General features: G+C 42.8%; 1 protein-coding gene across 1 annotated transcript in view; it reads right to left on the bottom strand.

Moving 5' to 3' along the window:
* The window catches only part of LOC146831110 (carbonic anhydrase 13-like), a 98,993-nt gene that overhangs the window by 34,277 nt on the left and 48,402 nt on the right, over positions 1-16,314 (bottom strand). Inside the window, exon 3 of the mRNA XM_085605340.1 lies at positions 6,499-6,617. Within this exon, the coding sequence (XP_085461466.1) occupies positions 6,499-6,617 (119 nt within the window). The remainder of the gene's footprint in view (positions 1-6,498; positions 6,618-16,314) is intronic.

A 16,314-nucleotide genomic window follows, 5' to 3' on the forward strand; every position in this document is an offset into this window, starting at 1 on the left:
AATTTCCATCTCAAGAAATGTTTTCATATTTATTTCTTATGTAATACAAATTAGAGAAAGGAATGTAAAAACAAATAAATACATTAGTTTAACAATTGTTTTGAAAAAAAAAGTTATATTTATTTATAAATGTAAAAAAGGTTATTAAAATGTGAATTTAAATAAAGTGATAGGTGTTATTTATTTTAGTATTTTTTTTACATTAAATTAAATGCATATATAATTTTAGTGTCTAAATAAAGTAGTTAATTAATTTATTTTAACATTATTTCCTGTGGGGTTCTATTTTAAGTCCCTGCCTCCATTATTTTCTACTGGAGTGTGTGGAGTTACTAGTGGTTTCCTACGTGTGGTACTGGACTTACTCCATGTGTGAGCTGGAGTACATTTACTGCTGTTTTGAGTAACTTTAGTATTGCAGTTTGTGAATTGTAATTGGCTTACTCTTTTGTGGGTGAGTGCATGTCACTTCCTAAACCACTCCTTAACCCTCCCTAGAGCTCTCCCATTTAGTCCAAAAATATTCCCCATCAAATACATATGTGTGCGGAGATCTCTGCATTCGTAACATAGACCTCCGCACAAAAAAGATCTAAAGAGGAGGAGACATCAGTGTACAGGTTAGTGAATAGCATTTTGTTATTCCTGAGTAGTACTGCTGTTGTACAACTAAACATACTACAAAATGAAGTTTGTCTAAAGGTCCCATAATATTTTACCCTTATCTTCTTCAATTCTGTCGTTTTAGTCAAGTTCTCATTTCTATTTTGTGTCTGATTTTTGTTGTGGGTTTTGTTTTGTTTTTCAGAAAGGAAGCTATGTGGCATCAATGTGATACTGTTGTCATTTCACTTGGAATGTTACTATTTAAAGTTCTAGAGTCTGCCTCTAATTAGCTGGGAAGTGGGGATCTGTGGGTGATCTGTGGATGGGGTGTCTTAAAAAAGCTTATTTAATACTGACTTTTAAGGGACATTAAGTGCTTCAAAAATATTCAGATAGAAGAAACGTGAACATAGCTATGGAAGTCTGCTTGCAGGAATCCATCCCTGCATTCACAGGCAGTCATAGGCTGTCATAAAATGCCTCTTGTTTCATAATTATTCATCAGGTATATGGTTTTTTGATCTCCTTTGAAAGTTATTTTTGCAATGTTACTAATTAATACACCAGTCAAAAATGTAGGCACAAACCAGTCAGTATACAATTTTCACCTACTGTCTGGCAAACAGGTATTCATATATTAGGCTCTTAGTTCTATAACCCTCTCACATACAGGAAATGAAGAGTGAACACAGATTGCAAGACTTCTGATCTGATTACGAGTGCCCCTGCTTACTTAATTCTTGCAGGGTCGGTAACCACCAGGACCCGCTCCCACAGCAGATACCTGTTTTGACCTTGCTTGTCTATAGCCTACTAGCTGGAGAAGAAAAGAAGAGTGAATATGAAGTTGCTGCAGATGTGCAAAAAGTCAATCCAAAAGGGGGAACTATGGGCTTTTCTAAGGTCCAGCATATATGCCCAGATGTGCAAAGCCTGCACCATCATGCAAACACACGCTGAAAGTTCACTGCCTACCCCAAAGCTTGGGCCCAAAACTATAGTCCTGGTGGTGCATCAGTCCTGCATGCCAACTGAACTGCCATCTGAACCCACACATCACCCAATATGAAAAGCCTACCAGCTCACCTTCACCATGTTGCATTCCTGTCTCTCAAAAGTTTGCCTAGTCTAGAGTGCAAATAACACAGACACTCACTTGGAGAGTTCGGTTCTTGGAAAGGAGGGCCAACTCCAGCCTGCTGAGCAGGGCTGTTCCTAGCAACATCACAAAATAAAATTATGGATAAAGTGTTGAAACTTTTGAAACACTCACCCCCAGTCCCAGATCTCAGTTTAATCCATTGTTATTTTGCTGGCCACATCACTCTAGTTTGGACCAAGCCATATGAAAATCAGTCTTGAGCCTGCTACCCATTGGAACAGTCCAGCCCGAACTGCCAAGCCAGGTCCTCCCTTGACCGGAAACAAGCATCCAGGGACCGGTTTCAGGGCATCACCCTTCATCAGCCAGGCTAGCTTGAATCCAATGGTGTAGTGAGCATGGTAACCACGTCTGGGCATACCCTTCCCTTTAGGGCGACATATGCAAAAGAAACAATTGATGGACGGAATGCTGGACAATGCAAACATTCACCCCCAGTCACAAGGATCTTGGTTTAATTCATCATTCTTTTGTTCACCACACCACCCCAGTTTGGACCCAGCCATATGCAAATCAGTCTTGACCCTGTTCCTTATAGGAACAGTTCAGCACGAACTGCCAAGCCAGGAACTCCCTGGACCGGAAACAAGCACCCTGGGACCAGTTTCAGGGCATCACCCTTCATCATCCAGGCTAGCTTGAATCCAGTGGTGTAGTGAGCACGGGACCCACGTCTGGGCATACCCTTCCCATTTAGGGAGACATATGCAAAAGAAACAATTGATGGACTGAATGCTGGACAATGCAAACATTCACCCCCAGTCACAAGGATCTGGGTTAAATCCATCATTCTTTTGCTCAACAACCCACCCCAGTTTGGACCCAGCCATATGCAAATCACTCTTGACCCTGTTCCTTATGGGAACAGTCCGACGCGAACTGCCAAGCCAGGTCTTCCCTGGACCGGAAACAAGCTTCCTGGGACCGGTTTCAGAGCATCACCCTTCATCAGCCAGGCTAGCTTGAATCCAGTGGGGTAGTGAGCACGGGACCCACGTCTGGGCATACCCTTCCCACTTAGGGCGACATATGCAAAAGAAACAATTGACGGGTATACCCAGACGTGGCTCCTGTGCTCTCCGTGCCACTGGAGTCAAGCTATCCTGGCTGATGAGGGCTGAAAGCCCGAAACCGGTCCTAGGATGCTTGTTTCCAGTCCAGAGAGGGCCTGGCCTGGCAGTTCGGGCTGAACTGTTCCCATTGGGCGCAGGGTCAAGACTGATTTGCAGATGGCTGGGTCCAAACTGGAATGTCATGGTGAGCAAAAAAACGATGGACTTAGGCCCAGATCTCTGTACTGGGGTGAATGTATGACATTCTTCTGCATTCTGTCCATCACTTGTTGTTTTTGCAATTATCTTTCAGAATAGCCTGAAGTTCATAAAATTAGGGATGAAAGCCTAGTACTAAGGATAACCCTTCCCACCTTTTGTAAATATTACTTATCGTAGTATAGGCAAAATTCTTTACTTAAATATTGTGACTCGACACTATGGAATATGGCCGGATGGGGATTTGTATGAGGAACCATTAAAAGACAGTGCCTGGCCTTTCTGAAGCTACAAATGAGATGTAGTGCCTATATAACTTAAGAATGATTGCAGTTTGCTAATTGGATTTGAAGTACAAAGATGTAAAGGCGCCTCTATCTCGGATTGCAAAAGAATATGTAATGTTGAAGGAATTACCTAATGAGGATTGGGAGATTTTGAGTAAAGCAACATAAAGAAGTTCATCAGGAGCAGCTAGTAATAGCTACGGATTTTTGTGAGGTATTCACCATGCATGCAGAGGTCAGCATCTTCAAGGGACACAGCCAGCCAACTTTCAGCTGCTTTGTGAAGTGACCTTAGAAGCTGCATTACGCTCTCTAACAATGTAAAACACTCCATAATCAAGACTGCGGGACCGATTTACAAAGGTAAATTTACACTTTTCTGTGCATTCATGATTATTTGCTATTAGCAGTATTGTTATGGCTGTGGAGTCTATGCACATAAAAAGATAGGACTGTCCTAAAGATACTACTAATAAAATACCTTTGTGAATAGCAAACAATCGTAAACTTACAGAAAAGTGTAAGTTTACTTTTGTGAATGAGGCCCAAAGTTATCATTTTGTGGTCATGCTGCCATTGCATATCGAGACTAATTGTAAATATTATGTCATAAAGTGACATAACTGAAGCGCTTCAGGAAAGATATAAGGCATTCGTGTCGAAAAAGGTGCAATTGTATGGTTCGTCCATGTTTTAAATTATAAGACTGGTTGATGGCTTGTTACACACAGAGTTACTCCTTACAATGATTAGTTGAAATACTGATTCTCCTTCTTGCAAGTAAAGGGTGGTCATTCAGAGAGATTACAAGAAATTGTTTGTTCTGTCTCCTTTACATTGAGTTAGGGTGAGCACATAATAAATGTGTGACTCACTAACAGATACTAGATTATAAGAATCTAATGAATCCGTTTAAGAGGCACTTAACAACAGTTTAGTTTGGGTGTTAAGAGGGTGTTTTGTACTGGTGGTATGGTGAAAATGATCTTTGCACAGTTGCTTCAAATGAAATATGTAATACAAAATGTAAACATTTTAAATGCAAGAATTTGAATTAATATACATTTTGAAGTACAGAAAATATTTGATTATTGTTCGATATTTCTATTATAAATCCACTCTGTAACAGCACTTTGGTTGCATTTTAAATTTTGTTATCTGCGAATCTCCTGAAGAAGATGAATGCAAGGAATACGACATCATGGAAAAGCAGCATCAAGGATTTTTAGAACTAGCTCCCCATTAGACTATAGATACTAGATAACTAATTTATTTTGGTACTATCTAGTTGTCTAATTTAGAGGACAATATATATTTAAGATGTATAAAAGGGAAGCATGGATATGTCAGAGTGAGCTGATGTGTTATCGAGAAATGAAACACATGTTTGCTCCTTTGTGTCACATGAAATTAATTTATTAATAAGAATATGAAATGAACAGTATTTTGATCGAAATAGAAGACCTGTGACACATTTTTTGCATTTTGAATAGAGTTGGGGTTGTTTCACACACAGTGCAAAAAACGTCTGTGAGGTAGAGAAGTAATTTGTGAATTATTATTTTGTCTGTTTTCAGAAGAAAACATGAAGAAAGTATTGAATGTCTCTGTAAGAAAGGGAGCAGCATACTTTGTTCTGTTCCTCCATAGCTTTGCTTTAAGTGGGCGAGGCCTTCTAAACAGTATCCCCCAATAAACCTCTGCAGGTTTAAACTGCTGGTGGGCAAACATTATAGGGTTAAATTAATTAAATTTAAAGGATCACAAATTCACCTCTGGGTAAATATGGTCTTGTTGTGGGAGGATGCTGTTACATGAATCTTGATGTTGGCACACTGCAACTGGACATAGTAGGGAGAATTTGCTGGTGCCGCTTGGGAACTTCGTTCCAGCCCACGAATTGCGGCCAGCACTGAAATCAGGCTGTTCCCACTCAGTACCAGTACTGGATCTTGTCAGACTCACATTCACTTCAAATTTCCCAGCAAGCTGGGAAATGGCAAAACCCTCTTCTGACCCCCTTGTCCTCAGTGCATACTGAGGGCTACAGTAAGTTCACAATAGCGCCACGCAGATTTGAAATAACACGTTCTGCTGTAATAGTGCTTAGTCCAGGGTTTTTAGCCATGCATATTCCTGTGGATAATATCATGGCCACACCAGTGTGCTATGTGGAATACTGTATGGTAAAATCAGTCGCAAATACCTTTCCTCCATGTTGTCCATCAATCAGGACTGATGAGGAGTCCTCCATTACTTCCAGACTGTTGACTCAAGGAATGCCACCTCATGTTTGTCTCGTGACTTGCCAGATACAAGAACAGTGAGGAGGTCCCCATCCCAGCATTGGTGAGAAGTTCGTGCTTTGTAAATTTGTATTTTTTATTTGTCCAACCCTTACCACTTCAACTAATATTAAAATGTGACCTCAAGCAAATCTGTAACTTGTCTATATGTAACTCAAACCACTCATATTTGTAGTAGACTTATGTACTCACTACCATTCTTATGTGCTTAAGAGCTTATCTGTTTGTATCTTTCCTCAAGTGAATCTGCAACTTTTATAAATGTAACTCTAACCACTAGTATCTGTGGTAGACTTTTGTACTTAGTCCCATTCCTATGTAAATTTAGAGTTTTCCTGTTTGAATGTTTTATGTAACTCATGCACACTGAAGTCCTTATGTAATGTAACTGGTCCTTTTGTAAAGTCCGCTGACACCTTCGGGTAAAGTTTGTACTATAAAAAATCGCATTAAATAAACCCTCATGAAATGCAATATTTCCCCCAGTGTTTTTCTTTGGCCCAGTTTTTTCACTGCCACTTAAAACGTGGTTATTACTGTGATGAGAATGTTGCTGAGAACATGCATGCTTCTAGTGGTGATTTCTACTTTTATTGCTGCAGAATCAATCGTAACTACACATGAGAAACATTTCACACTAGACAAACTGATGCAACCCGATAGGCCCAATATTGTTAGAAATAGAGTCTAGTAAATTGTCTTGTTTTTGTTTACTCAGAATCCTCCTAAAATGATGTATTCAGAAATGTATACCCTTGAGGTACTATTCTGCCGAATATCTGCTGTTTGTCACAAGAAAAGACAAATATACACACTGCACCACCCTGAGTTCTGCACCGACTCCTTATTGTAAAACTGGGCGTTACCTCTGCTGAGTATGTCCGTCCGTCCACAGTGTGCTCCGAGCCGTGGCCATCAGATGATCCCCAGTGTATGTGCATTTGTTTCAGCTGTAAGACTCCTGGGAGTGGTCCACCACTCAGCACTGCAACCCAAACACCATGACATCCACTTAGTGCCATACAGTTTAATAGCTTTGTTCTACTGCTTTGATCAAGATTTCTTCATTCAAATGGCATGCTTTATATTATGCCAATTAATGCCAGAACACTTGTACATTTTAAATGTCCATAAAATCAAAGTCCTTTTTTCAAGTTGTAAAATACCATAGGCAACAGCTCAGCAGCTCATCAATGGACCGAGAAAGTCAATAATGTTGTTACTCATAGTAATATCTCAGCGACATGACAGTTGTGTTGATGAGAGTCTGTCAACAAGCTGCTGCCCCATGCTCAAACCATGAGGTAACACTTGCCTCTTCAGCGGGAGGTCTTGGGGTATCTCTAGAACAAAGAATGGCAGCTAGGTGAAAATTACGGCACCATACAGTATAGGCACACACACGTAATAAATATTTTTATTGCATACCTCAAATGACCAGCTGCCACATGGGCATAAATCAGAAACAATTATAACAAAATGATGAGAGGTAATACGATCGTAGTCAGTAACAAGTCTGAGTTTCAACAATTTAAGTCCATGGTTTCCGGTTTGAACAAGATAATTCTTTATTTCCTTTTCAAATTCTATATTCTCCTTTGTCAGACAAGCAAACGCAACTAACGCGTTTCCCCCATCCTCGAGGGCTTCTTCAGGGCATCATAGGAAATGTGTACAAGTCAATCAGTATGAAACACGTCACATCCCTGCAAGGACTCCAAAATTCTTCTTTAAACTGTAGTTACATAAGTAAAATGATCGTATCTTGATTACATATAGCATCACCAACCATTTGGTATAGAAGGATCATCATGAGGAAAGGAGCAGCCATCGTCCACATGTTAATTATCCTATACCAAAACTGTTTTCACAATTGTTCCCACATGACGCTTAAGTCATCCAGTATCTCTACTCTCTTCTTCCACTCACACTTTATCCTCTCTTAACACTCAGTAATTACATTTACTTGTTAAAAAACTGTTCTACTAAGGACATACTTCTCAAAGGTCATACAAATATAGTGAATGTCTATGTTCCTAGAAGGGGTTAAACACATTACATTAAATCAGAAAGCACTGTTTCGGAGTACTGGGGGCCTGAATTGCATTTAAAAGTGCACATTTCTGGAGCTACGACTACTTATGCCTTTGTAAGTCCAAGGTGCAAATAAATAGAAATTAGATTGGGGATCATTATTCACCTAAATAGATATGAATAACAGCCTACATAAAAAAGCTCTTTACAAAACATGATGCTGGACCGCTCTGTCTCAGGAATCTTCAGAACAAATGCTAAGGCAGACACTTGGCGATTCAGATTGAAAACAACTACCCCAATCTATTGATTAAAACAACATGAATGTGTGACCTCAGTGCTCAATGGTTGATGTCTGGGACGAGCTGGAGACAACTATCGACAGAAACCGAGCTGTAGTTATACTTCCGAACCCGCTTGGGGCTTTCCACCTCATCAATCACACCACTTACTTTAACAGACTAACCCAAAAGGGCATCAAAGGAAAAGCCTTAAAATGCACTATGCCATTAATCTGTGAGATGACACAGATAGTCCCCCGCCTCAACTTATATAGGCTCTGCAGTTGGTTATGCTACAAGAAGCACCACCACTCATTACCTCCTCATCCGTCTCCCTCGCCGCAGTAATAACATGATGAGCTTTAGTCTCCCTACAGAAACTTCCACTAAAACGTTAGCACACTAGTTTACCATCCCTCCAATATATATAGCCATTTCCTCTTCTTCCATACACTATAAAAAGGAAGTGCACCCAGAGCTCCACCTGCTTTTTGTTTCTGCAGTGACACCTTCGAGTGAATTTCAAGTTATTGCAGGCAAAAGGGATAGAGGTCGTGCTGTAAAAAACTCATACATTCCACATGGTAGAGGTATTGCTAAAGCATACTTGGGCCTGGATTTATTTTGGGGGCAGTTAATAATTGTGCAACCTCCTTTTTGTTTTCTTTTAAAGGCTTTCCAATATCCCCCATAATGCGCTCTCCATTACCTGAGCTTCAGCGAGGCTTTGGGGAGCGCGTTTTTGATGTTCCTTGGGTCTACATTGAGCGGCTGGGGGTAAGGTGTGTCAGGTGCCGGCGCTGCGCTCTGCTTGATCGAGTGCAGTCAGGTGGTCTATCAGCAATTCTGGAGGTGTGGTGGGCAGCAGGGTCTTTTTTATTGGACATCCTGAATATACACGGTTCTCTGGGACCCTTTGGATTTATGGGGGTAGCTGCAAGGTATTCTGGGGCGATTGCTTGGCAACAGTGTTTCTTTCAGAGTGTCATGGGTGATTTTGCAAGGCAACTACTTAAGCGGAAATATTTTCCTGTCCTTGGCATTGATTTTCTGAATTGCACGACGAACATTGGTGGAAAATTAGTGGAGAAGATGCACCATGTGGCGGAACAAGGGGTTCCTGAGGTGGTTCCTTCCTTATTGGCTATCCAGCAGATGATTCAGGCAGCAGTGACAGCTGCCTTTAAGGAAAGAGATAAAAGAAAAGATGATGGACGTAATGCTGAACAAACCAAACATACACCCTCAGTCACATATCTGAGTTAAATGCATTGTTTTGTTGCACACCACGCCATTCCAGTTTAGACCCAGCCATTTGCAAATCAGCCTTGCTCCTGCTGCTCATGGGAACAGTCGAGCCAAAACTGACAGGCCAGGTCCTCCCAGGGCCAGAAACAAGCATCCTGAGACCAGTTTCGGGGTATCACCCCTCATCAGCCAAGCTAGCTTGAATCTGGTGGCATAGCGAGTACGAGACCTACGCCTGGGCATGCCATTACACTTTTGGGTGACAAATGTGAAAAGAACAGATGATAGACAGAATACTAAACAAATAAAACATTAATCCTCAGTCACAGATCTGGGTTAAAGCCATCATTTTTTTGCACGCCAAGTCATTCCAGTTTAGACCCAGCCATATGCAAATCAGTCTTGACCTGCTCCCCATGGGAGCAGTCCAGCCAGAACTGCCAGGCCAGGTCCTCCCAGGACCAGAAACAAGCAATCTGAGACCGGTTTCAGGGTATCACCCCTCAAAGGCCAAGCTAGCTTGAATCTGGTTGCATAGTGAGCACAGGACCCACGTCTGGGCATGCCCTTCCAACTTAGGGCGACAAATGCAAAGAGAACAGATGATGGACAGAATGCTGAGCAAATCAAACATTCACTCTCAGTCACAGATCTGGGTTAAACCCATTGATTTTTTTGCATGCCACGCCATTCCAAATTGGAGCCAGCCACATGAAAATCAGTCTTGACCCTGCTCCCCATGGGAACAGTCCAGCCCGAACTTCCAGGCATTCCGCAGGCGCCTTACCAGTTCTATTTTCTGGGCGTACCACTCCACAGCGAGGGTAAAAAGGTACAGATGGAGAGGCAGGAGGAGAAAAGAGTCCAGTGAGAGGCCAGTGGGACAGGGGTTTCATCTATGAGAACAGAGTACCCCAAGACTGTCCCTTGGGATACCACTTCTGACCAGGGGCTTCATAGGGACTGAGGGCAGGGGACCTGTGCCAGGTAGACTGTTACATGACAGAAACACAGTCTGTCACACTCATGGGGGGTGGCTGTAACTCCCTGGAAGTCCTGGCTCACCAGGCACTTGTTCAGCCTAAGAGTACAGACCCTGGGTTGAAAGACTAGTTTCAGAATATCACTACTGAACTGGTGGGAGGAAGAGTGAAAAAAGGGTGCCAAACACCTGGGGCTACTGCCCCCCCTTAAAGAAACCTCAGAGGTCAGATAACCCTCAGGAGCCCATAGGGAACCCCTTGCCAGACCCGAGTTTGGTAGAGAGGCTTACCCAACCTGGCAGTGGATGGCCTATGGTCTGGCTCTTGACACTGACAGGTGTCAGTGGCCTATGTTGGTTTTTGTCCTTATGGAGAGAATTGTCCTTGGGTTGGCACCAGAAGTCTGGGCTAAGGGGTAGAATGGGCCACATCCCTTTTTTGGCCATGGCGGTACTGTCTGCTTACTGGGATGTGCCTGTGAGCAAGTTAAAGTTGGTTGCTGCACAGGTGGGGTCCACAAGTGAGAAGGAGGGTTCCCTGTGGGCCGGTTCAGTGGTCTCAGAGATAATAGACAGAGGGATCCACCTACATTCAGAAAGAAATAGACCAGATAATTGACCTTGCAGTAATAGGTCATTGTCCATATTCTTTTGCCCTAGGCAGGGAAGTACATCAAGGTATTGATTAGTCTACCCTGCTGTAGGCTGCACTGGGTTGTGTTGAAAAATGGCCCCCTCTGCAGGGTTACCCCAAACCTCTTGCCAGGCCCAAACCTTCCTTTTTAATACATATAAGTCACCCCAAAAGTAGGCCCTGGACAGCCCAAGGGCAGGGTGCAGCGTATTTAAAAAGTAGGAAATGTACTTTTGAGTTTTACATGTCCTGGTAGTGAAAAACTCTTACATTCATTGTTCACTACTGCAAGGTCTATCTCTCTCATAGGATAACATTGGGATTACCTTATTATATTTTAAAAGTGTAATTTCCAATTTGAAAGAGATAAGACCTCCAAGGCTGGTGTCTCTGGAATCCCAATTTACAATTCAACTTATAGTGAAGTTGAATTTTAAATTGTAATTCTGAGGATGCCATTTTTAAAAAGTTGCAACTTCTTACTTTAGCCATTTGGTGCCTGTTGACTGTCCCTGTTCAGTCTGAGTTGGGGTACAGCTGGGAGTGGAGTATTTCCTCTAGATAGCCACACACAAAGGCAGCTTAGGTGTGACTGATGGGCCATTCTGGAAGATGGTAGGGAGGTGCTGGATACCTCCTTACACTTACACATGAAAACAAACTGTGTCCTGTCCACACACAAAGGGTTGGATACCCCCCCCCCGTAGTGAGTATGGAACCAGGGCTGGAAGAGGGACCACTGTGCACTTCAAAGGCTTCTTTGAAGTCTCCCCCACTTCAAAGGCCCAACTGGGTATAAGTACTGGACCTCTGTTGCTATGACTCCGGTACACTTATGGACCTGTGAAGACTGCCAGGAAGAAGGATGGCTGGGCGATGAAGAACTTCCACTCTGAGGGACTGCTGTTTTGTTGGACTCCTGCCTTGCTGTGCTACCCTGCTGCCTGCTGTTCCCCTGACTTAGTGAAAAGGACTGGACCTGCATCGCTTGAAACCAGAGTGACTCCAAGGGCTTGCTGGCTTGCCTCCTGATTTGATTTGATGTCTCGGGGCACTAAAGATTTCCATCCTCCCAACTCCTGCACCTGGACTCTGTAATCTGTGAGTCTTCCCTGTCATCTCATGCCACCCCAGTCCTGGACCCTTGGAATTGGGCCTAAAGTGTTTGCTCCATCAGAACGGGCATATCCTCTACTGCGTGAGCAGAATCAGCTCATCAACAATGTTGCGTGAACAGGTGTGGTTCATTGCCCCCAGAACCAGCAAATCAGCTTTGGCACTGCTGCTGTGGAACCTATTAATTGCCACTTCTGCTTGGAGAAGATCGAAACGTTACGTCTACTGCGTGGAGAAACCCTCCACATTGCCTTCGGAATTCTCACATCTGGGAACCGATGCATCGCCGCTGCTGAGTTGCAAAAATTGATGCATCACCTCTTATGAGTGGGGAACACTCACGCATCGCTCGCATGCACCCTGCATCTTTATCAACACAACCAGGATTAAGGTACTTTTGTTCAGAACTTTTGACTTTGTCCCAGTCCAGCGTGACCAGATATCACAAATAATCACTATTTTACTGTTTATTCTTTAATTAATTCTAAATTATATCTCATGTTCTAAATATTTGACTTTTGTTGTTTTGGTCTTGTTTTGTTTCTAACCTGGTGTGGAGTATTTTGTGATGTTTTCACTGTGTTACTGTTTGAAGTGTTGCACAAATACTTTACAGATTGTCTCTTAAGGTAAGCCTGACTGCTATGTAGCAAGTTACCAAGGGTGAGCACAGGTTAATTCAGGGTGTGGTTGTGACTTGCCCTGACTAGGATTGTGATGCCTGCTTGGACTGGGTGCATGCCTCTGCCAACCAGAAACCCAATTTCTAACAGGTGTGTTAAAGCGTTTATCTGGGCGGGCAGAAAGTCTAGGCTTAAACTTGCAAAACCTCATGCAGGCACAAGAGTGGGGGGGTCTTCGTCTACTGGATATGTATGTCAACTACCTTGCTCACCACCTCTTGCAGCTAGGATGCTCTATGTTCCCTGCCATGGTGCAGTCCTTCAAGGTCTCTATAGAAACATCTCTGGTGCACACGACACCATGCCTAGGTACACTACATTGTGCTTAACCTCTCCCATTAATTGTGTACCTTCCCAGGATGACGGCAATGTGGACAGTCTAGAGATATGCACTTAGAAGCCAGAGCAAAAATGGTCAGCTTTACCATGGAGCACCACTCTGGTCTAACACGGTTCTTAAGATAGTCCATGAAACTTTCTACAATCCACAATGGGCTTAGAGAGGGATTATGGTGAAAGAGGAGGTTTATGATACCACCACCAATGTGATGAAAACCTTTGAAGCCCTATGTAGAGACTTTAACCTAAAGCCAGTACACCATTGCTTTGCAGTGTACTCAGTGCTGGTTCAGTGGCCCTCTCAGAGTCGCCTATTATGAAGTACTTGGTTATGTGGGGCAGCTCCTGTGGTGCCATCTCCAACTACTGCCAGATAATCATTGACTGACTATATTCTCGTAATATTAGCGGCATTGGCAGACCTGCTTAGGTGTTAAATATACCAATAAAGACTGTTGGATTTCCTTGATAATCATGATAGCAACCTAAGAGAGGGACAATTAAATATTCCCTAATTTAAAATTTTGCATGACTGGTACTGGTACGCATACTTCCTCATGACAATTGCTGGAGGTGCCAGGAACCTCCATATACTGTGGTCCTATATGAAATGATCCTACTACTGGACAGATATGAACACATTAAGAAATACTAGCACTGTTCCTCATATTGCTTTGGCCAAACTTGTCATCTTACATGATGTTCTAGAGGTGAACAACAGTACCATTTATTTGGAGAGATGGATATCGACGGTCTTTATGGTGGCAAAGATCTGTGTCCTCAGGCACTGGTGCCTGACAACACTTCCAACCGATGGTTCTGGAAGGAACAATTTTCAGAGGGATGTGCTGCCATCAGTGTTACATCACAGAAGTCATAAGGATTTTTAAAAATCTAAGCATATAAAAGAAGAAATGTTGCAAATGAGCAACTCTCATTCAGCAGAAGAGTAGAGGGGGTGTGGTATGCAGCAGGTGCAGTATTTTGAAGAACACTGATGTGAATATATTAATACAGCCTGGTATAGGAGCTGTTAGACCTGCCAGCCTTAGGGTGGCCTTCCCCCAAACTTTTTGCATACTTGCATCCATTTATCTGCTAAAATTTGGCTTTGTTGCCCTTAAGACTTTAAACCAGTGCTAATGTGCTTGTGCTCACTCTCTTAAACATGGTTTAATTGGCTTATGCTGAATTGGCATATTTAATTTCCTTGTAAGTCCCTTGTATAGTGGTATACTATATACCCAGAGCCTGTAATTGAAATGCTACTAGTGGGCCTGCCGGACTTTAAGTGCCACCCACTTAAGTAGCACCTTAAAACATTTCCCATGCCTGCCATTGCAGCCTGAGAATGCAATGTCAAACTGCCAATTCGACTTGACAAAATAACCCCCCTGCCAAGCCTTAAGCTCCCCTTTTCTTACATATAAGTCACTCCTAAGGTAAGCCGAGGTAGCCCATAGAGAAGGGTGGTGTGTAATTAAAAGGTTGGACATGTACCTTTAAGTTTTACATGTCCTGGTAGTGACAAACTCCTAAATGGTTTTTTTTCACTACTGAGAGGCCTACCCCCGACCATAGGATAACACTAGAGAGTCCTTATTACATTTAATAGGTTATAATTACCAATTGAGAGTAGGTGGCTATCTCATGTTTGGTATCTATAAAATTGTGATGATAAGCCCTCTTTAATGGTAAAGTTGGATTTTTCATTACAATTTTGAAAATCCCACTTTTAGAAAGTTGAGGTTTTCCTGCCCTTAGCCCTTTGCGCATGCAGTCTGTCTCGGGTCACATGACTGTGCTTGGCTGACAGTTAGACTTTGGGAATTACTCCCAGACAGTCACACAATAGAGGGTTTAGGTGTTCCTGAATGAGCCATGTATGTAGGGGCAAAGCTGAGCCAATCCCCACTTGCAACTGAATAGGGTACACTACACTCTGCCTTCACACAAAGGACCTAACAACCCCATATTGTCACTGCAGTCAGCTAAGAACCAGGGTAGGGGAGTCAAGGAAAATCCATGTACTTCAAAGAACCTTTCCAGAAGCTTCTCCCACCATCCAGAAGAAGGGCACAAGGGTAAAAATGTTGGTCCCTCAGACCCACTCTTTAGTTCATGACTGGACCTGCGGAAGGTCTCTTATGGACTGCCTACTGCAGTGACCTGCAGTACCCTCTACAAGGCTGCTGCTGTACCTGGAAGAGCTGCTTTGCTGCCTGGAGCCTGCCTTGAACCCTCATATTCCATCCCAGGTGTTGATCCCAGCATTTGTACCTGAACCCAGAACTACCAGAGTGTCTCCAAGGATTAGTTATTATATCTCAGGTGTTCAGCCCTGCATTTTCACCTGAACCCAGAACAACCAGAGTGACTCTATGGGTTAGTTTGCTGACCTCATGTTCTGCGCCACAAGGACACAAAAGACTCCCACCTTCTTGAGCCTGCACCTTGACCCAGAGTGAGTGAGCCCTGAACCCCCAAGTGTTGTCCCATCAGTCTTGGACCCTTAATTGTGGTGCCCAGATGGACAAATCGCAAATCTGAAGACTTAAAAAATAATTTGGTCAGAAAGTGCTCTGAGAAACAGAAGGATACCGGGGCTAACTTGCACGCCTATATGCCTAAGGTACATCTTCGGTTGGAATGACTTTGGGGCTTCTCCCTCTACGTTCTTCTCCACAGCAGCAAATACTTTTCAACAGTCATTTGCCAAAGAGATATCTGACCTCATAAAACTGTCTTCGGCCATAGCTCTCTGACTCGACTCTCTGGAGATTTTCGACTTCCATTTCAGAGACAAAGTCCAAATGTAGAAATCTTCACCCTTTTTATTGTATTTCTATAGTATAGTTGATCCTTTTGTAGGGAGGGGGAATATGTTGAGTTTAGCTATTGGTGTGTGGCCCATGTCATAGTTGGAATGTTGCGGTGGAATTATGGGGACGAGTAGAATGAACAGGGCTGAGTTTCCAGGGCGCAGTTGCTGCCTGGAGCCACTGGTAATAATAAAGCAGCTCTGATAACCTTACCAGTTGTCCTCCTTTTCACATTCACTAGGACACTAAAACTCTAAGAAAGTCACCAGTCCAGCAATCTTTTTCTTCATACTCACTATGCTGAACCATTAAGGAAACGGAAATTTTATGTCTTCACGCGCATAAATGTCACAATATCATTTACATAAAATCATCTTAAACCCACGCATAATACGCATAACACAGTTCTTTCAAGAATGTACAGCTCTGAACACCACCAAACAATCCGTTATAACACTTTCAGCATTACCATCCCCACCGATAGGGTGGATATAGCGTTTCTCTTATGGACTCACCTCAAAACCTTTGATGACGCAAAATTTG

The sequence above is a fragment of the Triturus cristatus genome, chromosome 5_1 (genome assembly GCF_964204655.1).
Source record: "Triturus cristatus chromosome 5_1, aTriCri1.1, whole genome shotgun sequence".
Lineage (NCBI taxonomy): Eukaryota > Metazoa > Chordata > Amphibia > Caudata > Salamandridae > Triturus > Triturus cristatus.